At 53.3% G+C, this 18,547-nt stretch overlaps 1 protein-coding gene across 1 annotated transcript in view; it reads left to right on the top strand.

Moving 5' to 3' along the window:
* The first annotated feature begins 227 nt into the window (after positions 1–227).
* TMEM44 (transmembrane protein 44) overlaps positions 228–18,547 on the top strand; it is a 33,143-nt gene continuing 14,823 nt past the window's right edge. Inside the window, exons 1-8 of the mRNA XM_054711624.1 lie at positions 228–573; positions 3,056–3,182; positions 4,887–4,980; positions 6,283–6,449; positions 6,626–6,712; positions 9,350–9,520; positions 11,058–11,249; positions 13,270–13,374. Coding sequence (XP_054567599.1) covers positions 419–573; positions 3,056–3,182; positions 4,887–4,980; positions 6,283–6,449; positions 6,626–6,712; positions 9,350–9,520; positions 11,058–11,249; positions 13,270–13,374 — 1,098 coding nt within the window. The 5' untranslated portion in view covers positions 228–418. The remainder of the gene's footprint in view (positions 574–3,055; positions 3,183–4,886; positions 4,981–6,282; positions 6,450–6,625; positions 6,713–9,349; positions 9,521–11,057; positions 11,250–13,269; positions 13,375–18,547) is intronic.

Below are 18,547 nucleotides of genomic sequence, written 5' to 3'. Positions count from 1 at the left end.
CAACGTGCCTTACAGTGGCCCCCGCAGGTCCCTGCATTCCGCTCAGGCCCCGCGCGTTTGCGGGGTGGGTGACGGCGAAGGGGTCGGCCCCACTGCGGCTGTCAGGGGGCGGCGGCCGCAGCCTTTGTGCGGAGGCTGCTCCCGGCTCCCGCCGCTGGGGGGCGGCCTCCCGCCCGTGGACCCCCGACAATAGCGAGACGGGTGGGGAGCCGCGCGGTCCGGAAACTTTAACCTGGAGTCCGGGCCGCCGCCGCCAGCGCCCCGGAGCGCAGAGCTGGGCGCGCCCATCTCGCCCGCGGTCGGGGCGCTCGGAGGGCTGCCGCGGGGGAACCTCACCCGGAGAAGGGGCGAGGGGCGGCAGCGCACGGGTCCCTGCCACGCGGAAGGCTCCGGCACTGGCCGGCGGGCCGAGCCTGCCATGGGGGAGGCGCCCAGCCCCGCGCCCGCGCCCGCGCCCGCGCCCGCCCTTTGGGACTGGGGCTACTTGGACCGCTGCTTCGCCCGCCACCGCGTCTGCATCTCCTTCAGCCTCTGGCTCTGCGCCTCCTCCTGCTGGATCGCCGCCCACACACTGTAATGGGGACGGGGACGGCGGCGCCAGGGTGGGGGCGGTTGGGCTGCGGGGGGAATGGGGTGCTACCTCCCCACCCCGCTACTAACTCCCTCTTGCAAACCTAGAGGGAAGGGGGGCCCGAAAGGGAGGATGCAGGAGGTAGCCCAGTTCCAGGATCGAAACTAACATTTCCGTAGACTGAAGTCGGATCGTTTTTTTCCGGCTTCCACGCACTGGGAGGCTGGGCTGTGGGCCAGCAGGAGGAGGCTGGGTGGTGCAGTGGGCAGGGCCCTGGACTGGAAGCCGCCCGTCCTGGGTTCTGTTGCCAGCCTTTCCCCATTGGCTAGCGGTGTGAGCTGGGCAAGCTCTAAAACCTCTGGGCATTTTCCTTACGTAAAAGGGGAGGATAACTCCTAGGACTGAAGGGAGGGTTAAATGAGCTAGCCCCGGCAGAGTGCTTAGTAAGTGCTCATTAAACGTTACTATTGCTCCAGTTCTGCCACCAACCCTTGGCAGAGGGCAAGGATGTTTCTGGCCTCAATTTCCCTCTCAGCTGGGAAATGGGGAAGGGGTGATCTGACTCTGGCCACAGAGTTTGCCCTGGTCTGTCCAGTCCCGGGAGTGGTTTGGCCTGGGGGTCACCGTAACCTGGGCTCTATGGGTGAAGTCTGGTTCAGCCACCCTGTCCCAAGCTCGGAAGGCTGGTGTCACCCACATATTCCCTGGCGGAGGAGAAAGGACTAGCACCCCTAGAAGGCTGGCACCGCCTCACCTTAGACACTATGGATGCCCCCCTGGGCGTTTGGTAGGGTTACAGATTCTCAGCCTCACTACCCAGTCACTGGAGTAGGAATAAAAAGACACTAGAACATGCACTGTGGGCCTAGTGTTGCATTCATTAACTCGTTTAATCCTGCCACCTTCCCAGGAGGCAGGGACTGTAATGACCCATTTAGATCAGGAAGCCTGAGGTTCTGAGAGGTTAACCAACTTGCGGAGGGATGGATGGAAAAACTGAAACCCCATCCCTGTTCCCCAGGGGCAGGCTTGAGAGGCGTTAGCTAGCCAGACCAGAGGATGGAACTTGGGAGGTGCTGGCGTGCGCTGTCTCACTTGTTCCTCCCTCGGAGGTCCGCGTGGTAGGCATTTCACCGACGTGGGCACCAAGGTTTGGAGAGAAGCCCAGCCAGGCAGCCTCTGCTTTCTCACCCTGCTTAGGTGTGGGCACGCTTTGTTTTTAGGGCTTCACCGTCCCTTCACCTTCTTTTGTCTTTAGAGACTGTACCTCTTCCGAGCTGTTCGGCAGCCTGGCATCCCCAACCCCTGGGAGCTGGGAAAGGGCTGGGCAGCAGCAGGGCTCAGAGCGAAGCCTCCTGAGGCTAGAGGCCCGCCGTTGGCCCACCGCTGACGCCCCTTTTCCCATAAGCCTCCGTGTTCTCCACTTTCAAATGGGAGGGTTGAGATAGACTATTTCTAATCTTGGTCTAACTCAGAGTTTCTCGTTTAGAGTCTTCCTTCATTCCTAAAACTGGAGTCAGTTTCAGGAGCCCAGGGCCCAAGTGAAAGGTGGCTCTTCCTTCTCTGGGCTTCAGGCCTCCCCGAATAGCCTTCCACCCTCGTCCATTAGTCCCATGGGCTGATGCTCAGAACCAGTCAAATGGTCCCAAGGAAGTACCACCCTGTGAGTCCTAAGGATGAGGAAATGAAACCAGAGCTGCAACGGCGGTGCTTCGGTTTCCCCGTAGAAAAGTAGCTGGGAATCACCTAGCACACACTGCTTCTGAGATCCAGTCAGTGACGCTGACAGAGGACCTTCGGCCCCTCCCAGCATGTCCTGCCTCTCTGAGCTTGCGAGGGTGCAGCAGGCAGAGGCAGTGAGGGAGATAACCCAGCACGTCGTGGAGGGGCCTCAGGGAGAGGTTAGCCCAAAGTTCCATGGCATCTTCAGGCGTTTTGCTCTCCCTCTGTGTAAGGAGCATGTACCCCAAACGAAGTCAGCTTGGATATGGGCCGGCAGAAGGCTGGCCACTCCATTGCATGGATAGATGAGAAGGATTTCGCTTTCATTTCGAAGAAGCAAGCTGCCTTTCTAAATTTAGGCAATGAATTCTGCTCTGCAGTAAGCTACAGTGATGGGGCTACTTTTATCACCCTCCTGTTTCCTTTCGTAACATAAACCCCCAGCTCGTTTGTCCGCACTGAAAGCTGGTCATGAACCTGAGTTGGCCAGATCTGTAGGAGGGAAGAAATTCCTCTTCATTCAGGAGCAAAACTCCTGAAGATGCCATGGAACTTAGGGCTAACCTCTCCCACCCCACGCTGGGAGCCTTTTGAGCCTTTCTTTTCTGATCTATAAACTAAGTTCAAAAGCACCCGCTGAATACCTGGGGGAGAAAGTGCTTTCTATGGACACACAAGTCACAACTGTCTTTCCCAGACACCTGCTTTGGGAGCCCAAACGTACGGCCTCCACCTTCTGTCCACACCCGTCTGTCTCCGCAGGCTCCTCTATCTGAGATGTGCAAAGAAATGCAGACAGGACCAGTCAGCGCTGTGTGCTGCCTGCTGCCTCCTGGCCAGCCTGTGCGACACGGTCGGGGCGATTCTGGCCAGACAGCTCACGATCCAGGTGCGTCAGGCCCACAGGTGACCATGGCTTCTGTCTCGTTCCCTCACCATGCAAGGCACAATCTGCTCAGGGCCTGTGTTCTTGCTGGTCGTTCGGCTCCCCTCCAGTGCTTTTGTCCAGACAGCCGCACGGCTCACTGCTCACCTCCTTTAAGTCTTTGCTCAGAAGCCACCTTCTCAACAAGGCCTCCTCTGACCACCCGTGTACCTCTACCACAGACCCCCTCATCCTGCTCCATCTTCTTCATGGCTTACCCCCAATACACCATCTACTTTACTTAGTATGTTTGTTGCTTATTTTATTTAACTCCTACTAGAATGTTAGCTCCACAGGGGCAAGAATTTGTATTCACTACTGTAATCCCATCACTCAAAACAGCGGCTGGCACATAGTAGTTGCTCAATAAATAGTGATTGTTGATACTGTTTTTATTTTTTTTAAAATACATATTTTATTGATTTCAGAGGAAGGAGAGGGAGAGAAACATCAATGATGAGAGAGAATCATTGATCGGCTGCCTCCTGCACGCCCCCTAACTGGGGATCGAGCCAGCAACCTGGGCATGTGCCCCTGACCGGAAACGAACCCGGGACCCTTCAGTCCACAGGCGGACGCTCTATCCACTGAGCCAAACTGGTTAGGGCGGTACTGTTGTTTTTAGAGTCCAGGACCCAGCCCTAGCTTCATGCAGGAGGGTCTGAATCCCTTCCCAGGTGGTTATGAGGGCTTTGGGGAAAGTGAGAAGCAGTTATAAGTTTTTGAAAATTCTAGGCCCTCAAATAAACCTGTATAGGAGGAGCCTATTCCAAAACATGTATCACAAGGAAAACCTGCGGGCCCCCCTGCAGGGCCACCGCATAGGGCTGATCCAGGCCTTGTGCCCACCCAGCTGGGCATGAGGGAGGACAGCCTAGGAACAGATTGGGAGAGTTCTAGACGCTGCTTTGAGCAGTACTGTCTCAGAAACAGGTCACTTTTTATTTGGATGCCCATGCTCATTAGGTGATGCAAAATAATGAGGTCTAGCTCAAGTCCAATAATAATAGTTGGTATTTATTAAACACTTAACACGGTACTTAGCACTAAGGGCTTTTCGTGTATTAACTCATTTGATTCCCAAATCATTCTATGACATGAGTGCTCTTATCTTGTTTTACACACGTGGAAACTGAGGCATAGAGAGGTTAAATAACTTCTCTAAGGTCACCCTCTAGTAAGTAGAAGTGCCAGGATTCAAACCCAGAAATGCATGCTCTTACTACTAACCATCCTGTCCTGGTAGCTAGTGCATTTACAGGTGAGTGCGTTTTACTTTCCTCTAGGCGCTGGCCTAAGCACTTTCCATGTATTGACTCATGTAATCTGCTTAAATCGTGAGGAAGGCACTATTATTAACTCTGTTTTAGAGCTGAGGAAACTGAGGCCCAGAGGTCAGTGGCTGGGCCAAAGTTACCCAGCAGAAATTACACCGTGCGGTGGAGAGAGTGTGGAATAGGAAGCGGAGGGCTGGGTTTGGGTTCCTGGCCCATCATTTAAGCACCCACCCCACCTCCTTATCAATCAGAGGGAGGTGATCTCAACCTTTCTTGGGAGGCGTCCCTGGAAGCACTCCTCAGTGGAGCACACGGGTGTGCAGGGAGGTCCAGGATGAGAAGTGCTGTTTGAATATGTTTGAACATCACAACTGTTTCCATCTGCTCCCAGGTTTTCACTGGTGCCTACCTAGCAGCTGTTGACCTGATGAACTTTGTGTTCATTCTCTTCCCAGTCTGCGGCTCCAAGTTCAAGTCTAATTCGGGTGAGTGTGTGGCCATCTGTTCCTGCCTTCATTCATGCTCTCTTTCATCATCACCCTGGACCCCTGCCAGGCATAGACGAACGAACGAGCCAGAGGAGGGAGACAGGGCCCTAAGCATCCTTAGAGCTGCTAGGGGGGAGGTGCGTGCACACCTAGGGCACCAGAGGGGGAGAAGGGGCTGCAGGTGTCAGAGAAGGAGTGACGTTGGAACTGGGACTGCAGGGAAGGCATTCCCGGTTAAGAGAACAGTGGGCAAAGGCCAAGAAGAGGGTGGTGCATGGCTTTGGGGATGAACAGTGATCTCTGTGCAAGTCCGGGGTGTCCAGTGAAGCCCCACAGCTTCCAGAAATGGATGCCAGGAACGGGCATGCGCCGCCTCAGGCAGAGCAGGGGCTGTAAGTGACTGAGTAGTCGAGTGTGTAGGACTGGGCATGCCTGAGAAGAGAATGCTTGCATCAGTGGGGTCATAGAAGATGCCCTCAGCCCAGTCAGCATGGCTCAGTGGTTGAGCATTGAACTATGAACCAGGAGGTCACAGTTCCATTCCTGGTCAGGGCACATGCCTGGGTTGCGGGCTCCATCCCCAGTGTGGGGCGTGCAGGAGGCAGCCGATCCGTGATTCTCTCTCATCATTGATGTTTCTATCTCTCTGTCCCTCTCCGTTCTTCTCTGAAACCAATAAAAATATATTTTTAAAAAATATGCCCTCAGCTGCACCGTGCTGCCCAGAGGAGAAACATTCTTACTAGGATGGTTCAGAGGAGCATCTGTCTTATATTAAAGGGAGATTTCCAAAGAAGATGCTCCTTGTCCCACTCAGTTTCGGTGTCCTGGCACCAGGCATTCACTCGATGCATTCACCAGGCTTGTGCCAGTTCCGCTCTGTGCCAGGCTCTGCGGAGATTGTAGAAACTGCCAGGGCATAGTGCCTGCCCTCAGGGGGTTCCAGTCTTGGAGAGGCAACCCTGTGCACTCAGATACATATATATGATACAGGAAATGTCACCCTGCCTTGAACATAAAAGTTATAAGAGGGCTGAGGAAGGAGAGAGTACCAGCCGTGTGTGTGTGTGTGTGTGTGTGTGTGTGTGTGTGTGTGTGTGTAGGGGGACAAGTGGTGGGGAGGAAAGACTTCTTTCTTCATAGAGGGGGCACAACCATAGGGCCTTGAAGGGTTGAGAGGATCTGGCCAGAACAACATGGGAATAGGAGCCTGCCCTGGCATCAGGGCTGGGTCAACACCAGTTCTTCCCAGACTCTTAAGTTCCCAGGAACCATATGGGATTTTGGTGTCTGTTGCAGGTCACGGCTCCCAGGAGAGGAAGGGGAGGCGGCGGCTCAGGGCCAGTGTATTTGCCTTGACTCTGCCCCTGAGCCTGGGCCCCTGCTGGGCTCTCTGGGCTGCTGTCCCGAAGGCTTCAGGCCTTGTCCCAGGGCCACAGCGGAGGCTGCTGGGAAGCCTGCTGCAGGTGAGGCTGAGCCAGCTGGGGGCACATGGGGGAGTGATGGTCCCTTCAAAAATGCCTGGGGGTGGTGGTGGGCAGGGTTAGCCTTTATTGGGAGGAACCTACTAAAAGCAGGAAAGGCGGGTCTGGGGTGCACAATGGTCTCCTCGGGGTGCTGACTCTGTCACCTGTTCCCACAGGACAACACTGAAATGTTTGGCTACCTGCTGGGTGGCTTCGCTGCCTGTGGCTCCTGGGCTTCCCGGATCGCCCCACTCTCCAGAATCGTGAGGCTGGGGTTGGGGCTGGGATAGGGGCCACGTGACAGGTTTTAGGGCATCTGGGAGCACTGTCAAAGCTCGGGGTCACCGGGCAGAGAGGTGGTGCCACCCCGTGTGTGTGGAGCTGGGGGTGGGAGGGTGGGCGGCTGGCCCAGGAGAAGTCCTGAGGCCTCTCACTGGAAAGCCCACTGCGTTCTCTCCGTTTCCTACAGCAGATGAGAAGCGGGCTCTCAGGTAAAAGCCACCAGGGTTGGACCAACAAGCATCGCGTTAGGGAGTGAGAAGGTTTTAGAGGATAGAATCATGTAGCTACTGGGGTTCTGTGTATTCGAGAGCATCTTATTGGCAAGTATCTTCCAGGCGTCTGGGGTGAGGGGAGACCTGTGTTGGCCAGTCCCGGGGGATATAGGTGTGACTTGAGACACTGCTTGCCCCCAGGAAGCTCACCGTCTCCTGGGAGACACAGAAACGCAAAGCAGGGTAATTTAATGCTCTTAGAAATACAGCATCACATGTTTGGGGATTCGGAGGAGAGAGAGAAGGCTCCAATACTATCCAGATGAGTGAGGCTGAAAACTTCACACAGCCAGGCCGGTGGCTGCTGGGGAGGCCTCAGGTTTCTCCGAAGGGATGCGGGATTAAGGAGGCAGAGGTGAGGGAAGGAGGAGCCCGCGTGGGAAAAGCCACCAAGGCAAGAAAGAGCAAGATACTGTGGACGTGTGCAAACCGCCCTTCCTGGGGGCCTTGCTGAGGGAATAATGGCAGGGCCGAACACCGGAAACATGACAGGCCTATCACTGTGTCTAAAAAAGAGTCATTTGTCCAAGAGCATCATTTAATAGCAGTTCCAGGAGGACAGGATTCGGGGATGGCAGGTGCTCAGTTGATCATTTGTGGGAAGCTATCGCTTATGCTGTGACGAAACCTCACCAGACATGGGGTCTCATCAGCAAAGGTACTATCTCCAGATCAAGGGAGGGGAGAGTAGGAAGCACTGCTCTCCCTTCAGCGACCCCTGGGACAGGTCTCCAGGTGGCATGGGGGCTGGGAAACTGTCACCTGATGATCTTAGAAGAAACTGGTGCGGTGCCTCGACCAGTTATTAGTTCCTAGCGCTGCCATAACAAAGCGTCACAAACTTTGAACCACAGAAATGTATTGTCTCGAAGTCCTGGAGGCCAAAAGGTGCTGGGGTTGTCCCCAGGGCCACACTCCCTGTGAAGGAGCTGGGGAAGGATCTGTCCCAGGCCCCTCGCCTAGCTTCCGGTGGCAGCATGCCATGACCTTCCCGCTGTATCTGTCTGTGTCCATGTTCCCCTTTTTTTGAGGACAGACTCATCTTAGATTAGGGCTCACCCTGATGACCTCATCTGAACTTGATCAGCTGCAAAGACCTTATCTCTAAATAAGGTCATATTCACAGGCTCTGGGGTTGGGACTCACATCTTTTGGGGACACACAATCCAACCCATAACATCACCCCATCTAAAATAGCCCAGGCCAGCCCCACCGCTGTGTCCATCACTCTGCTTGGTTTTCCTCATAGCATTTGTCACATCCTGAAATGAGCTCCTTCAGTTACTGACCAAGTTGTTATCTTGGGAACAAGCCAGAAGAACGTCAGCGCCGTGAGGGCAGCGGGCTTGTCTGTGTTATGCCCCGCTGTATTCCAGGTGCTTGGGGCCTGCAGGTGCCAGCAAACATTTGCTCATGAGTGACCTAATCTGGCCTGGAAGAAGGAAGCTTCTGGTTGTAGGAGTCAGAAGGGCTGTCTTAGGGCAGGAAGAGCAGCCTTGTTCTCTGCAGTTTCGGAAAACATCACTGGGAAGAGGTTATGGGAGGGCCACTTCCCATTCGCGGGTTAGACACTTTGCACAGTGCCTGGTATGTTGAGAGCAATCATTATATTGATACTAGAGGCCCGGTGCACAAAATTCGTGCATGGGGGAGGGTCCCCTCACCCAGCCTGCACCCTCTTCAATCCAGGACCCCTTGGGGGATGTCCGACTGCCGGTTTAGGCCCAATCTCGGGGATCGGGCCTAAACCGGCAGTCGGACATCCCTCTCACAATTCTGGACTGCTGGCTCCTAATTGCTCACCCCTAACTGCCCCCGCTGCCGGCCAGGTTTCCCCAGCTGCTCCCTTCCTGCTGGCCTGGTTGCTCCTAACTGCCTCCCCCACCCCCGCCAGCCTGGTCACCTCTTACTGCCCTCCCCCCGCCAGCCTGGTCGCCGCCAACTGCCCCCCACCCTGCTGGTTTGGTCGCCCCCAACTGCCCCCGCTGCCGGTCTGGTCACCCCACGCAGCCTGCTTGTTCTGTCGTTTGGTCGTCCCTCACTAACCCCCCTTGCTGGCCTGGTCATAGGCAGCCATCTTGTGTGAGGGCGTGAGGGTCAATTTGCATATTACCTCTTTATTATATAGGATTTCGACCTTAAAAGGTAGTGGGCGTCCCATCACTAAAGGCATTCAAGCCTGATGGCCCCTTGGCAGGAAGATCAGTGCACCCTGGGGGACTTGTCATGGGCAGAGGGTTTGCCCTCCAACCTGCTATGCCACCAGGGCCCTGGGTCTTAGCTCTAAGGCAGCTGGGGGCAGTGGCAGTGTTCCTTCCTGCCCAGCTCTCTCCTCTCTCTGCCTAGTGCCGGGGTAAGACGTTTCCCTCCATCCACCTGTGGACCCGGCTCCTGTCGGCCCTGGCTGGCCTCCTCTACGCCTCAGCCATTGTGGCCCATGACCGGAGGCCCGAGTACCTGCTGCGGGCCACACCCTGGTTCCTGACCTCCCTGGGCCGTGCCGCGCTGGACCTCGCCGTATCTACCCCAGGCCCAGAGGCATCTTCCTGTCTCTCCTCCCTGCCTCTGCCACGCCCTCCTTCCCTCTTGCTAGATTGGAACTCTCTCCCAGTGGCCAGGGAGGTGGTTTGAAGCCTGGGGCAGGCAGACACAATGACAATGTGCAATTTTGTGTTTTGTTTCCTTTTTTTTTTTTATAAGAATAATTATCTCTTGCTGGAGCTCTGTTAAACAGCAGAGGGGGCTGTGCCAGTTCCTGGCCCTGGGATCAGAAGAGCAGGTTGCAGTCTCAGTTCTGCTCCCAACCTAGGTCTGTCCCTGCCCTCAGTGAACCTGTCACTTGTCTTTGCCTTGCCTTCCTCCCGGGCCGGGGGATGGCTGTGCAGGCTGACCAGCTGTGCAGTGGTGACCCTGCCCTGTGTGCTCTTGGGTTGGGGCAGCAGAGATAAAAGTTGACAAGGGGCTGCCCTTTGTCAGTGATCGTGAGCACCTACCTGGTTCCCCAGGGGTGTTGCCTGATGTGCTGACACACCGGTGACCTTGGCATGAGGACCTCGAGGGCAAGCTAAATGCAGACAGTGGTGGTTGATAGTGTGTGTGTGTGTGTGTGTGTGTGTGTGTGTGTGTGAGAGAGAGAGAGAGAGAGAGAGGCGGGGGGGGGGGGGAGAAACCTGTGGATTTAGCATCAATAGTTCAGAAACTGACTTTCTCATGTACTGTGTTAATTTGCTAGGGGAGGTAGAAGAGGGTAAAAGGGGGATAAATGGTGATGTAAGGAGACTTGACATGGGGTGGTGAGCAAAATACAATATACAGATGATGTATTATAGAATTCCCTGAGACCTATATAATTTTATAAACCAATGTCACCCCAATAAATACCATTTAAAAAACTTTCCTAGGGCAGCCATCACAAATTGCCACAAACCTGAAGCTTAAACAACAGAAATGTATTCTTTCGGGCTCTGGAGGCTAGAAGTCCCAAATCCAGGCAGGGCCGCACTCTCCCCGAAGGCGCTGGGGGAGAACCTGTCCATTCCTCTTCCAGCTCCTGCTGGCTCCTGGTGCTCCTTGGCTTGTGGCCGCATAATTTACCGCTGCCTCCTTTTGTGTGCCTCTGTGTCCTCTCCTCTTACAGGGACTCCTGCCATGGGATTTAGGATCCACCCTAATCACTGTGACCGCATCTTAACTAATTGTATCAGCCAAGATCCTATTTCCAAATAAGGTCACATTCTGGGATATGAATTTGGCGGAGACTGTTCACCCCTCTGTGTGTATGGCCCCTGTAAGGCAAATGCTTCGAGGACGATGCTTTTCAACATGCTTTTGTTTAACAAGTATTTCCCAAGTGCTTGATGGAGGCAGGGTCTTACTAGGAGATAGGCCTTTAAGGAGGAAAGTAGAGAGAGTCAGGCCTGGCCCTGTGCTCCAATGAGCGCCCCAACCCCGGGGACAGGGAGCGCAGGGTGGGGCCCAGGGTGCAGAGGTGAAGGCGGCACTGGGGGGCTGCAACTCTCCGCTTCCTTGGACCTTAACGCCATCCACTTCCCAGATCATTTTCCTTTCCTGGGTGATGAAAAGCAAGATGAGGCGGGCCTTGGGATTTGCCTCTGAAGCCAGAGAGAGCCCCGACACCCAAGCCCTTCTGACCTGCGCAGAGAAAGAGGAAGACAACGAGGAGGCGAGGAATCACGGGCTGGAAAACCGCTGGTCCCACCAGTGTTTGCATGTGGAGGGGACAGAGGTGAGCCTGGGATTCTGGATCCCTCTGAGCTTGGCCGCTTTAAAAAACGACTGTTGCCAAAACCGGTTTGGCTCAGTGGATAGAGCGTCGGCCTGCGGACTCAAGGGTCCCAGGTTCGATTCCGGTCAGGGGCATGTACCTTGGTTGCGGGCACATCCCCAGTAGGGGGTGTGCAAGAGGCAGCTGATCGATGTTTCTCTCTCATCGATATTTCTAACTCTCTATCCCTCTCTCTTCCTCTCTGTAAAAAAAAAAAAAAAAAACGACTGTTGATGCCCAATGCGAAGGGGCCCTGAATAAATAGGACTTTCCATTTTCCCGATTACAACGTATTTTTAAAAGTTTCTGAACACTTAATAAGCTTCAATCTAGGCTTAGCAATGTAGATGAAAAATAGTCAAGTGTCCACTTATGCTATTTAAGTAATTTACTTATTCATATATATTTAAGTTTACATACTACATAAATTAACATGTAATCTGACTGAGTTAATGAAATAGAAGATAGTGGGGGGTATGGCCAAGGTGAAAGGGGTTTATATAGGTGCGTGGACCAAAGACCCAGGTTCCCATAAAGGCTCTAAGGCTGGGGTGGGGAAGATCCGGCCCAAGGGCCCGTGTGAGGCCCGTGAAATCATTTGGTCTGGCCCTGCCAAGGCATTCGGGGTGAGTTAATTAAGTGTTTGACCAAATGTAGGAGGCTACATTTTAAGTTGATAATTTTGTATGGCCTGCAAATGATGTTATAACTATCCAACTGACCCTTGGCAGAAAATGGATTTCCCACCCCTGCTCTAATGGGAAGTCATTTTCATTCCACTCTAGCAACCGTTAGGAAATTTATCCCAAAACAGAGCTACAATGTGTCAAGAGCGCCCTGTGTGTCTGGTTGTTGTAAGGGGAGGAAGAAGAGACTTTGCAATCTTTTCAGCATTCCTCAACCACAGTGGTTCTCAAAGAGAGGTCCCTGGACCAGCATTACCTGGGAACTAACTTACTAGAAATGCAAGTTCTAGGCTTCCACCTGGCTCTACCCAATCCTAAGCTGAGCGTGTTTTGTGGTTTTAAGATATTTTTATTGATTTCAGAAAGGAAGAGAGAGGGAGAGATAGAAACATCAATGATGAGAGAGAATCATCCATCGGCTGCCTCCTACACGCCCACACTGGGAATGGAGCCTGCAACCCGCTCATGGGCCCTTGACTGGAATCGAACCCAGGACCCTTCAGTCTGTAGGCTGATGCTCTATCCACTGAGCCAAACCAGCCCGGGCTACTGCTGAGCGTGTTTTGATCAGCCCCCTGGGTGCTTCGGGTGCACACTATAGCGTGAGAACCACTGCTTTGCAAAAGCATTTGTTTAGCACCTACTGCGGTGGTTCCCAGACTTTGCCATATTTTAGAATCATCTGCGAGGCTTTTAAACTTTCCAGGTCACATCCAGACCAATTAAACCAGAATATCTGGGACAAGGGGTTGAGAGCTAAACATCAGTTGTTTTGTGTGTTTTTAAATGCCCAGGTGATTCCACTGTGCAGCAAAGTTTGGGAACCACTGACATACTGTGACCTCAGAGAGATAAGATGCATTTTATAGGAAGCAAAAAGTGAGATGTGCCATAAAAGAACAGGGGGCAAAAAACACTTTAGGGGTGGGGCTTTTGGGTGCCTTTTTTTTTTTTTTTTTTTTTTTTTTTTTTTTTTAAGAAAATGGGACCTTGTTTTTAGAAAATGTCTCCCAACTTAAGAATTCCCATTTCTGCCAAAACCGGTTTGGCTCAGTGGATAGGGCGTCGGCCTGCGGACTGGAGGGTCCCAGGTTCGATTCCGGTCAAGGGCATGTATCTTGGTTGCGGGCACATCCCCAGTAGGGGGTGTGCAGGAGGCAGCTGGTCGATGTTTCTCTCTCATCGACGTTTCTAGCTCTCTATCCCTCTCCCTTCCTCCCTGTAAAAATCAATAAAATATATTAAAAATAAAAAAAAAGAATTCCCATTTCTGTCTCCTTGTCTCTACTTGAAAGAATTCAGATTGGGTGCCTCTCACTACACTGCCGCACTGCAAGCCGCTCAGGACAATGACAGCCATCAGTCACTACATGGAGCTGACCATCGAGCCGGTGCAACAGGTGAGTGGCCATGGGCCATCAGCCCGGTGTCCAGAGGGTGGGAGGTAATCATGGAAGGCTTCCTGCAGGAGGTAACGCTTTAGCTGCAAAATGGGCAGGATAAGGCAGGAGAGCATAAAAAAGAGGAAGGGGAAATGAGAGAAAAAAAGGGGGGGGGCGGGCGTGGAGAGGAAGGAGCGCTCCAAGGCCTGGTGTGGGGGAATTGGGGGAATTCAGGAGATGACAGGGTGGGGACACCATCACACTACAGAAGCTGAATATCATCCTGAGGTGATGCGAGTCTACGAGGCTTCAGGACTAGAGACTTAGGGTCAGATGTGTACCTTAGAGCCATCGCTCAGGCAATGTTGGAGGACAGACTAGGGGAGAGGAGGCTGGAATCAAGGTGGCCAGTGAGGGACAGTGGAAAGTCCAGGAAGGGTGGCGTGGCCTGAAGCGAGGCTGGAGCAGGAGAGGCAGAGATGGAGTGGAGAGAGTTGGCAGGTAGAGCGCTGGGAGGAGTGAGGATATGGGGTGAGGGAGACTGAGCACTCCAGATACCTCCCAGGGTTCTGGCCTGGATGTGGGGGTCCCCAGGAGGAAGAGGGTTAGAGACAAGGGGGAGAGAGGTGACAAGTCCACTGCATGTCCCACTACCCCACAAAGACGGTTTTTGTCAAGGTTACCGGTGACCTCCAAGTTGCTAACCCTTTGCACTCGCTTGCTTCTTTCTCGGTAGTGCTACCGATGCTAACCGTGTCGAGTCACACTCGACATCCGAGTGCAAAAGGCTAAATCCTGGGGTCATTTCTGTCGGAATTGAGATTGGCCACTAGCACCTTGCAGCTTCTGGGGTCCTCACTGTCCTGGCTTTGCTGCCACCATCACAGACGTTATTTCCTTGTCGCTTCTGCTGGCTCCGCCTGGTGAGCTTCACTTTAAGGCTGCAGACCCTCTCTCTCCATCCTCTTCCAGTCCCGTAGTCCCACAGCGCACACACGCCGGCGCTTGCTGATCTCCCCATGCATGTCTCCTTCCGTTTTGTCTCCCTCCACTCCAGCTTTGGCTGCCGGCCACCCATTCAGAAACACCACATGGCATCTCATACTTACCGTGTCCAACACAGAACTCTGGACTTCCATGCCCAGACCGCTCCCCATCTTCTTGATCTCAGGAAAGGACACCACTGCCCGTGCATTTGGTCCAACTGAAAATTCCCCTCCTCCCCTCACTGCACGCCCATGCCTGTCCAATCCATTTGCAAATCTATAAATACTACTTTTTAAATAGATCCACAGCCGTTTCCTCTCCACAGCTATTTTTTTCCCATCTTCTCCATCTGCAAGGGTCTCTTACAAATGTAAATGACATCTTTTCCTCCTTTGTCTAAAATACTCCTCTTGATTCCCATTTCACAAAGAATGAAATCTAATCCCCTCACACAGACTTCCAAGACCCTGCCAGCCCAGCGCTCCCTCCCTCACTGCCTCCTATTCTCTTCTCCTCTTCACTCTTCTCTGGAGGCACAGATTTCTCTTCTTTCCTCTGCCTGGATGCGCTTCCTTCTGATTTTTATGTTGTGCACGTGGCTGCCTTTTCTTGTTTTTTGATCTTCAGTTAAAATGTCATTTTCCCTACAGGTCTTCCCCAAATATCCACTCAAACGTAGCCTCCGTCTCTGTCCTGTCCCTTTACTGCCTTTTCTAATGCTCTGCAAAACACTCCCCATGACCTTTTACTTTTGTGTGTTATCTGTTTCCTTCAGGGATACGAACTTTGTGTCTCCTTCTGTCTTGTTTGCTTAGATCCTGGTGTGTCCGTCACAGGCTCTCTGTAAAGGTGCACTTGGAACACAGAGCTCAGTGGCAGCTGCCCCACTGAGCTGCCCACGGGACATACTGGCAATCAGAGAGTGTGGGCCCGAGACTAGGTTTAAGTCCCCGGTTTTGTTCCTTGGAAAGTGGGTGCCAATAGCCTGTTTGCTGTAAGTGGAGTGCAGGGGTATTTGGAGCATGCGTTCACAATTCAGCACCCACTTCGGCTGTGAAATCCTTCCTCCAGCGGGAGGGTGGGTGGGGGATGGGAGGCCCTAGGAAAGCCCAGGGAACCTTAGGCGTGTGGCCTAAGCTTTGCACAAGACACTTTTAAATCATGGAACTCCTGAAAAATAACAGTGCAAAAGTGCATTTATCTCAACGCTCCCAGGACCTGAGTCGTGGGTAGATTCCTGCTGGGGAACAGACTCCATGAAAGAAGAATGTGTTCCTCCTTGGTTCTCTTCCCAAAGCAACTTACATTTTTGAGCAACTTGCACCTGGCCTCTTCCTTCTGTGTCCACCAGAGGGCGAGAGGTGTCTTTGTGTGATAGCTCCTGACAAGGAGTGTGGAGCCCCCAGGCCCATCTGGGCAGGAAGCCCCCTCACTGGGCTCTAGGGCCTCCATCCCCAAAATGGTCTCTTTACTGCGGGCTAAATACTTGCCAGGCTCTGAGCAAATACTAACGGCCAACGCTTCCATGATGCTTCCTGTACCGGTCACAGTAGAGTACTGGTCTGAGTGCTTTACACAGATGAACTCTTTACATCCTCACGGCCAACCCTGAGGTATTAACCTCATTTTACAGATGAGGAAAATGGGGCGCAGAGAGGTGAAGGAACTTGCTCGAGGTCACACAGTTGGTCAGTGGTAGAACCAAGATTCAGATTCGTCCCTACCGAGTCTGTGCCCTTGACGACTCTACATACGTTGGCATAATGGCTGACACCAAGTAACCACTTGATAAGTGGTTGTTTTTAAAAGTTATCATTAACACAGATTTTCATAATAACCTATGAGATAGATACTATTATTTCTATTGTTGTTATTTAATAATTAATACATTTATTATTTTAAATTGAGGCACAGAGAGTTTTAAGTCACTTGCCCAAATCCCATAGTTAGATAATCACAGAGGTTTTAAACTAAGCCGGTCTGGTTCTGGGACCTGTGCTTTTATAAAGAGGATACTAGAGGCCCAGTGCACAAAATTCATGCACGGAGGGGAGGTGTCCCTCAGCCCAGCCTGTACCCTCTCCAATCTGGGACCCCTCAAGGGATGTCCGACTGCCCGTTTAGGCCCGATCCCTGGGATCGGGCCTAAACGGGCAGTCGGACATCCCTCTCACAATCCATGACTGCTGGCTCCCAACTGCTTGCCTGCCTGCCTTCCTGATTGCCCCTAACTGCTTCTGCCTGCCAGCCTGATCACCCCTAACCACTCTGCTGCCAGCCTGTTTGCCCCCAACTTCCCTCCTCTACCGGCCTGGTCACCCCTAACTGCCCTCTCCTGCAGGGTTGATCACTTCCAACTTCCCTCCCTTGCAGGCCTGGTCCTTCTCAACTGCCCTCCCTTGCAGGCCGGGTGCCTCCCAACTGCCCTCTCCTGCTGGCCATCTTGTGGTGGCCATCTTGTGTCCACATGAGGGCAGGATCTTTGACCACATGGGGGCAGCTATATTGTGTGTTGCAGTGATGATCAATCTGCATAGTACTCTTTTATTAGATAGGATAGAGGCCTGGTAAAGGGGTGGGGGCCAGCTGGTTTGCCCTGAAGGGTGTCCCTGATCAGGGTGGGGTTCCCTTGGGGCATGGGGCAGCCTGAGCGAGGGGCCTGTGGTGGTTTGCAGGCGGGCCACGCCCCCTGGCAACGCAAGCGGCGGCCCTGGTATCTGGAATTTATTTTCCTTCTACAATTGAAACTTTGTAGCCTGGAACAGAGCCAAGCCTGGGGCTCCCTCCGAGGCCGGCAGCCATTTGTGTTGGGGTTATAATTGAAACTTTGTTGCCTTAAGCAGGTGGGCCCAGCCAGGGTGTGCGGAAAGCTTTGCTTCCCCTATTGCCACCGGCAACCCTGGCCTGCTCTCTCAAGCTCCATTCTGCTGCCATTTGTTTGAATTTGTTTTCCTTCTATAATTGAAACTTTGTAGCTTGAGTGGAGGCTTAGGCCTGCAACGGCTGGCAGAAAGCTTGGCTTCCTCTGTTACCTAGGAAACCTTGCTCTCTGTGGCTGTAGCCATCTTGGTTTGGGTTAATTTGCATATTTGCTCTGATTGGGTGGTGGGTATGGCTTGTGGGCGTGGCTTGTGGGCGTGTCGGAGGTATGGTCAATTTGCATATTTGTCTATTATTAGATAGGATACTCTCAGTGCCGCCATATCATGCCAGCTGAGTTAGCAGGTTTTCCTTTTTCATGCGAAGGTCCCAGTGGGCAAGGTTGGAGCTAGGTACCCTGAGGCCATGTGTCCTGATATATGTCCTGTGTGGTCAGCCATCTGGAAGTGGGCAGCAAGAGCCACTGGCTGCTTAGTCATCTTCCCAGGGCTGCCCCCCGCTCCCCCTCAACCTCCCGGAGCACTGGACCAAAGGAGAGGTTTTCCAAGAGATGCAGCCGGTTCAGGCTGAGCTGAGGGGCCAAGGGCCGTGGGTCATGGGGATCGAAGGACTGGAATATCTGAAACTGCATTTTATCTGTTGACTCAGGTGTGGTCAGGCCTGGAGGTTTTTATAGAATCTACGGTTGTTGCCTGGGAGGCTTCTGTTTCCCCCACTTCCCCCACCCCGCCCAGGGCCGCCCAGAACACTGACTCTGCCTCCTTTACGGACTTTCTCTGCCTGTCCAGTGACTCTCACATGAAACCACATGTGAGCAACTTATGCTGGAGTCATGCTCCAATCACGCTGGGGCCCTGTGTGATTTGGGGTCCAGGCCAGTAGCCCTTCCTCTTATGTGTCCATGACATTGACATCTGAGCCCTGTGACACCACTTCAAGGGAGGCGAGGCAGGGATTACCACTCCCTTTTATAGATTAGGAAACTGAGGCTCAGGGAGGGCTAATTTCTTGCCAAGGTCACATGGTTGGTGAAAGATATGGGTCCAGAAGGCAGGTTGTTCCCCCTGCGGAATGCCTGTCCAGCTCTGAAACCCCAGCCCTCAGAGCTTCAAGCACGTCTGAGGGAGCCCTCCCCTTGCCCAGCCCCCTGCCCCCACCCTGTGAGCCCTGAGGGGAGAAGTTCTTTTCTCTATTTCTTTTCAGAAATATAGATAGATAGCCCTGGCTGGTGTTGCTCAGTGGATAGAGCGTCGGCCTACAGACTGAAGGGTCCTGGGTTCGATTCCGGTCAAGGGCATGTACCTTGGTTGCAGGCACATCCCCA

Source organism: Eptesicus fuscus, chromosome 3 (genome assembly GCF_027574615.1).
Source record: "Eptesicus fuscus isolate TK198812 chromosome 3, DD_ASM_mEF_20220401, whole genome shotgun sequence".
Lineage (NCBI taxonomy): Eukaryota > Metazoa > Chordata > Mammalia > Chiroptera > Vespertilionidae > Eptesicus > Eptesicus fuscus.
The sequence above is the reverse complement of the archived record's forward strand: the minus strand, read 5'-3'. Positions and strand labels throughout refer to the sequence as shown.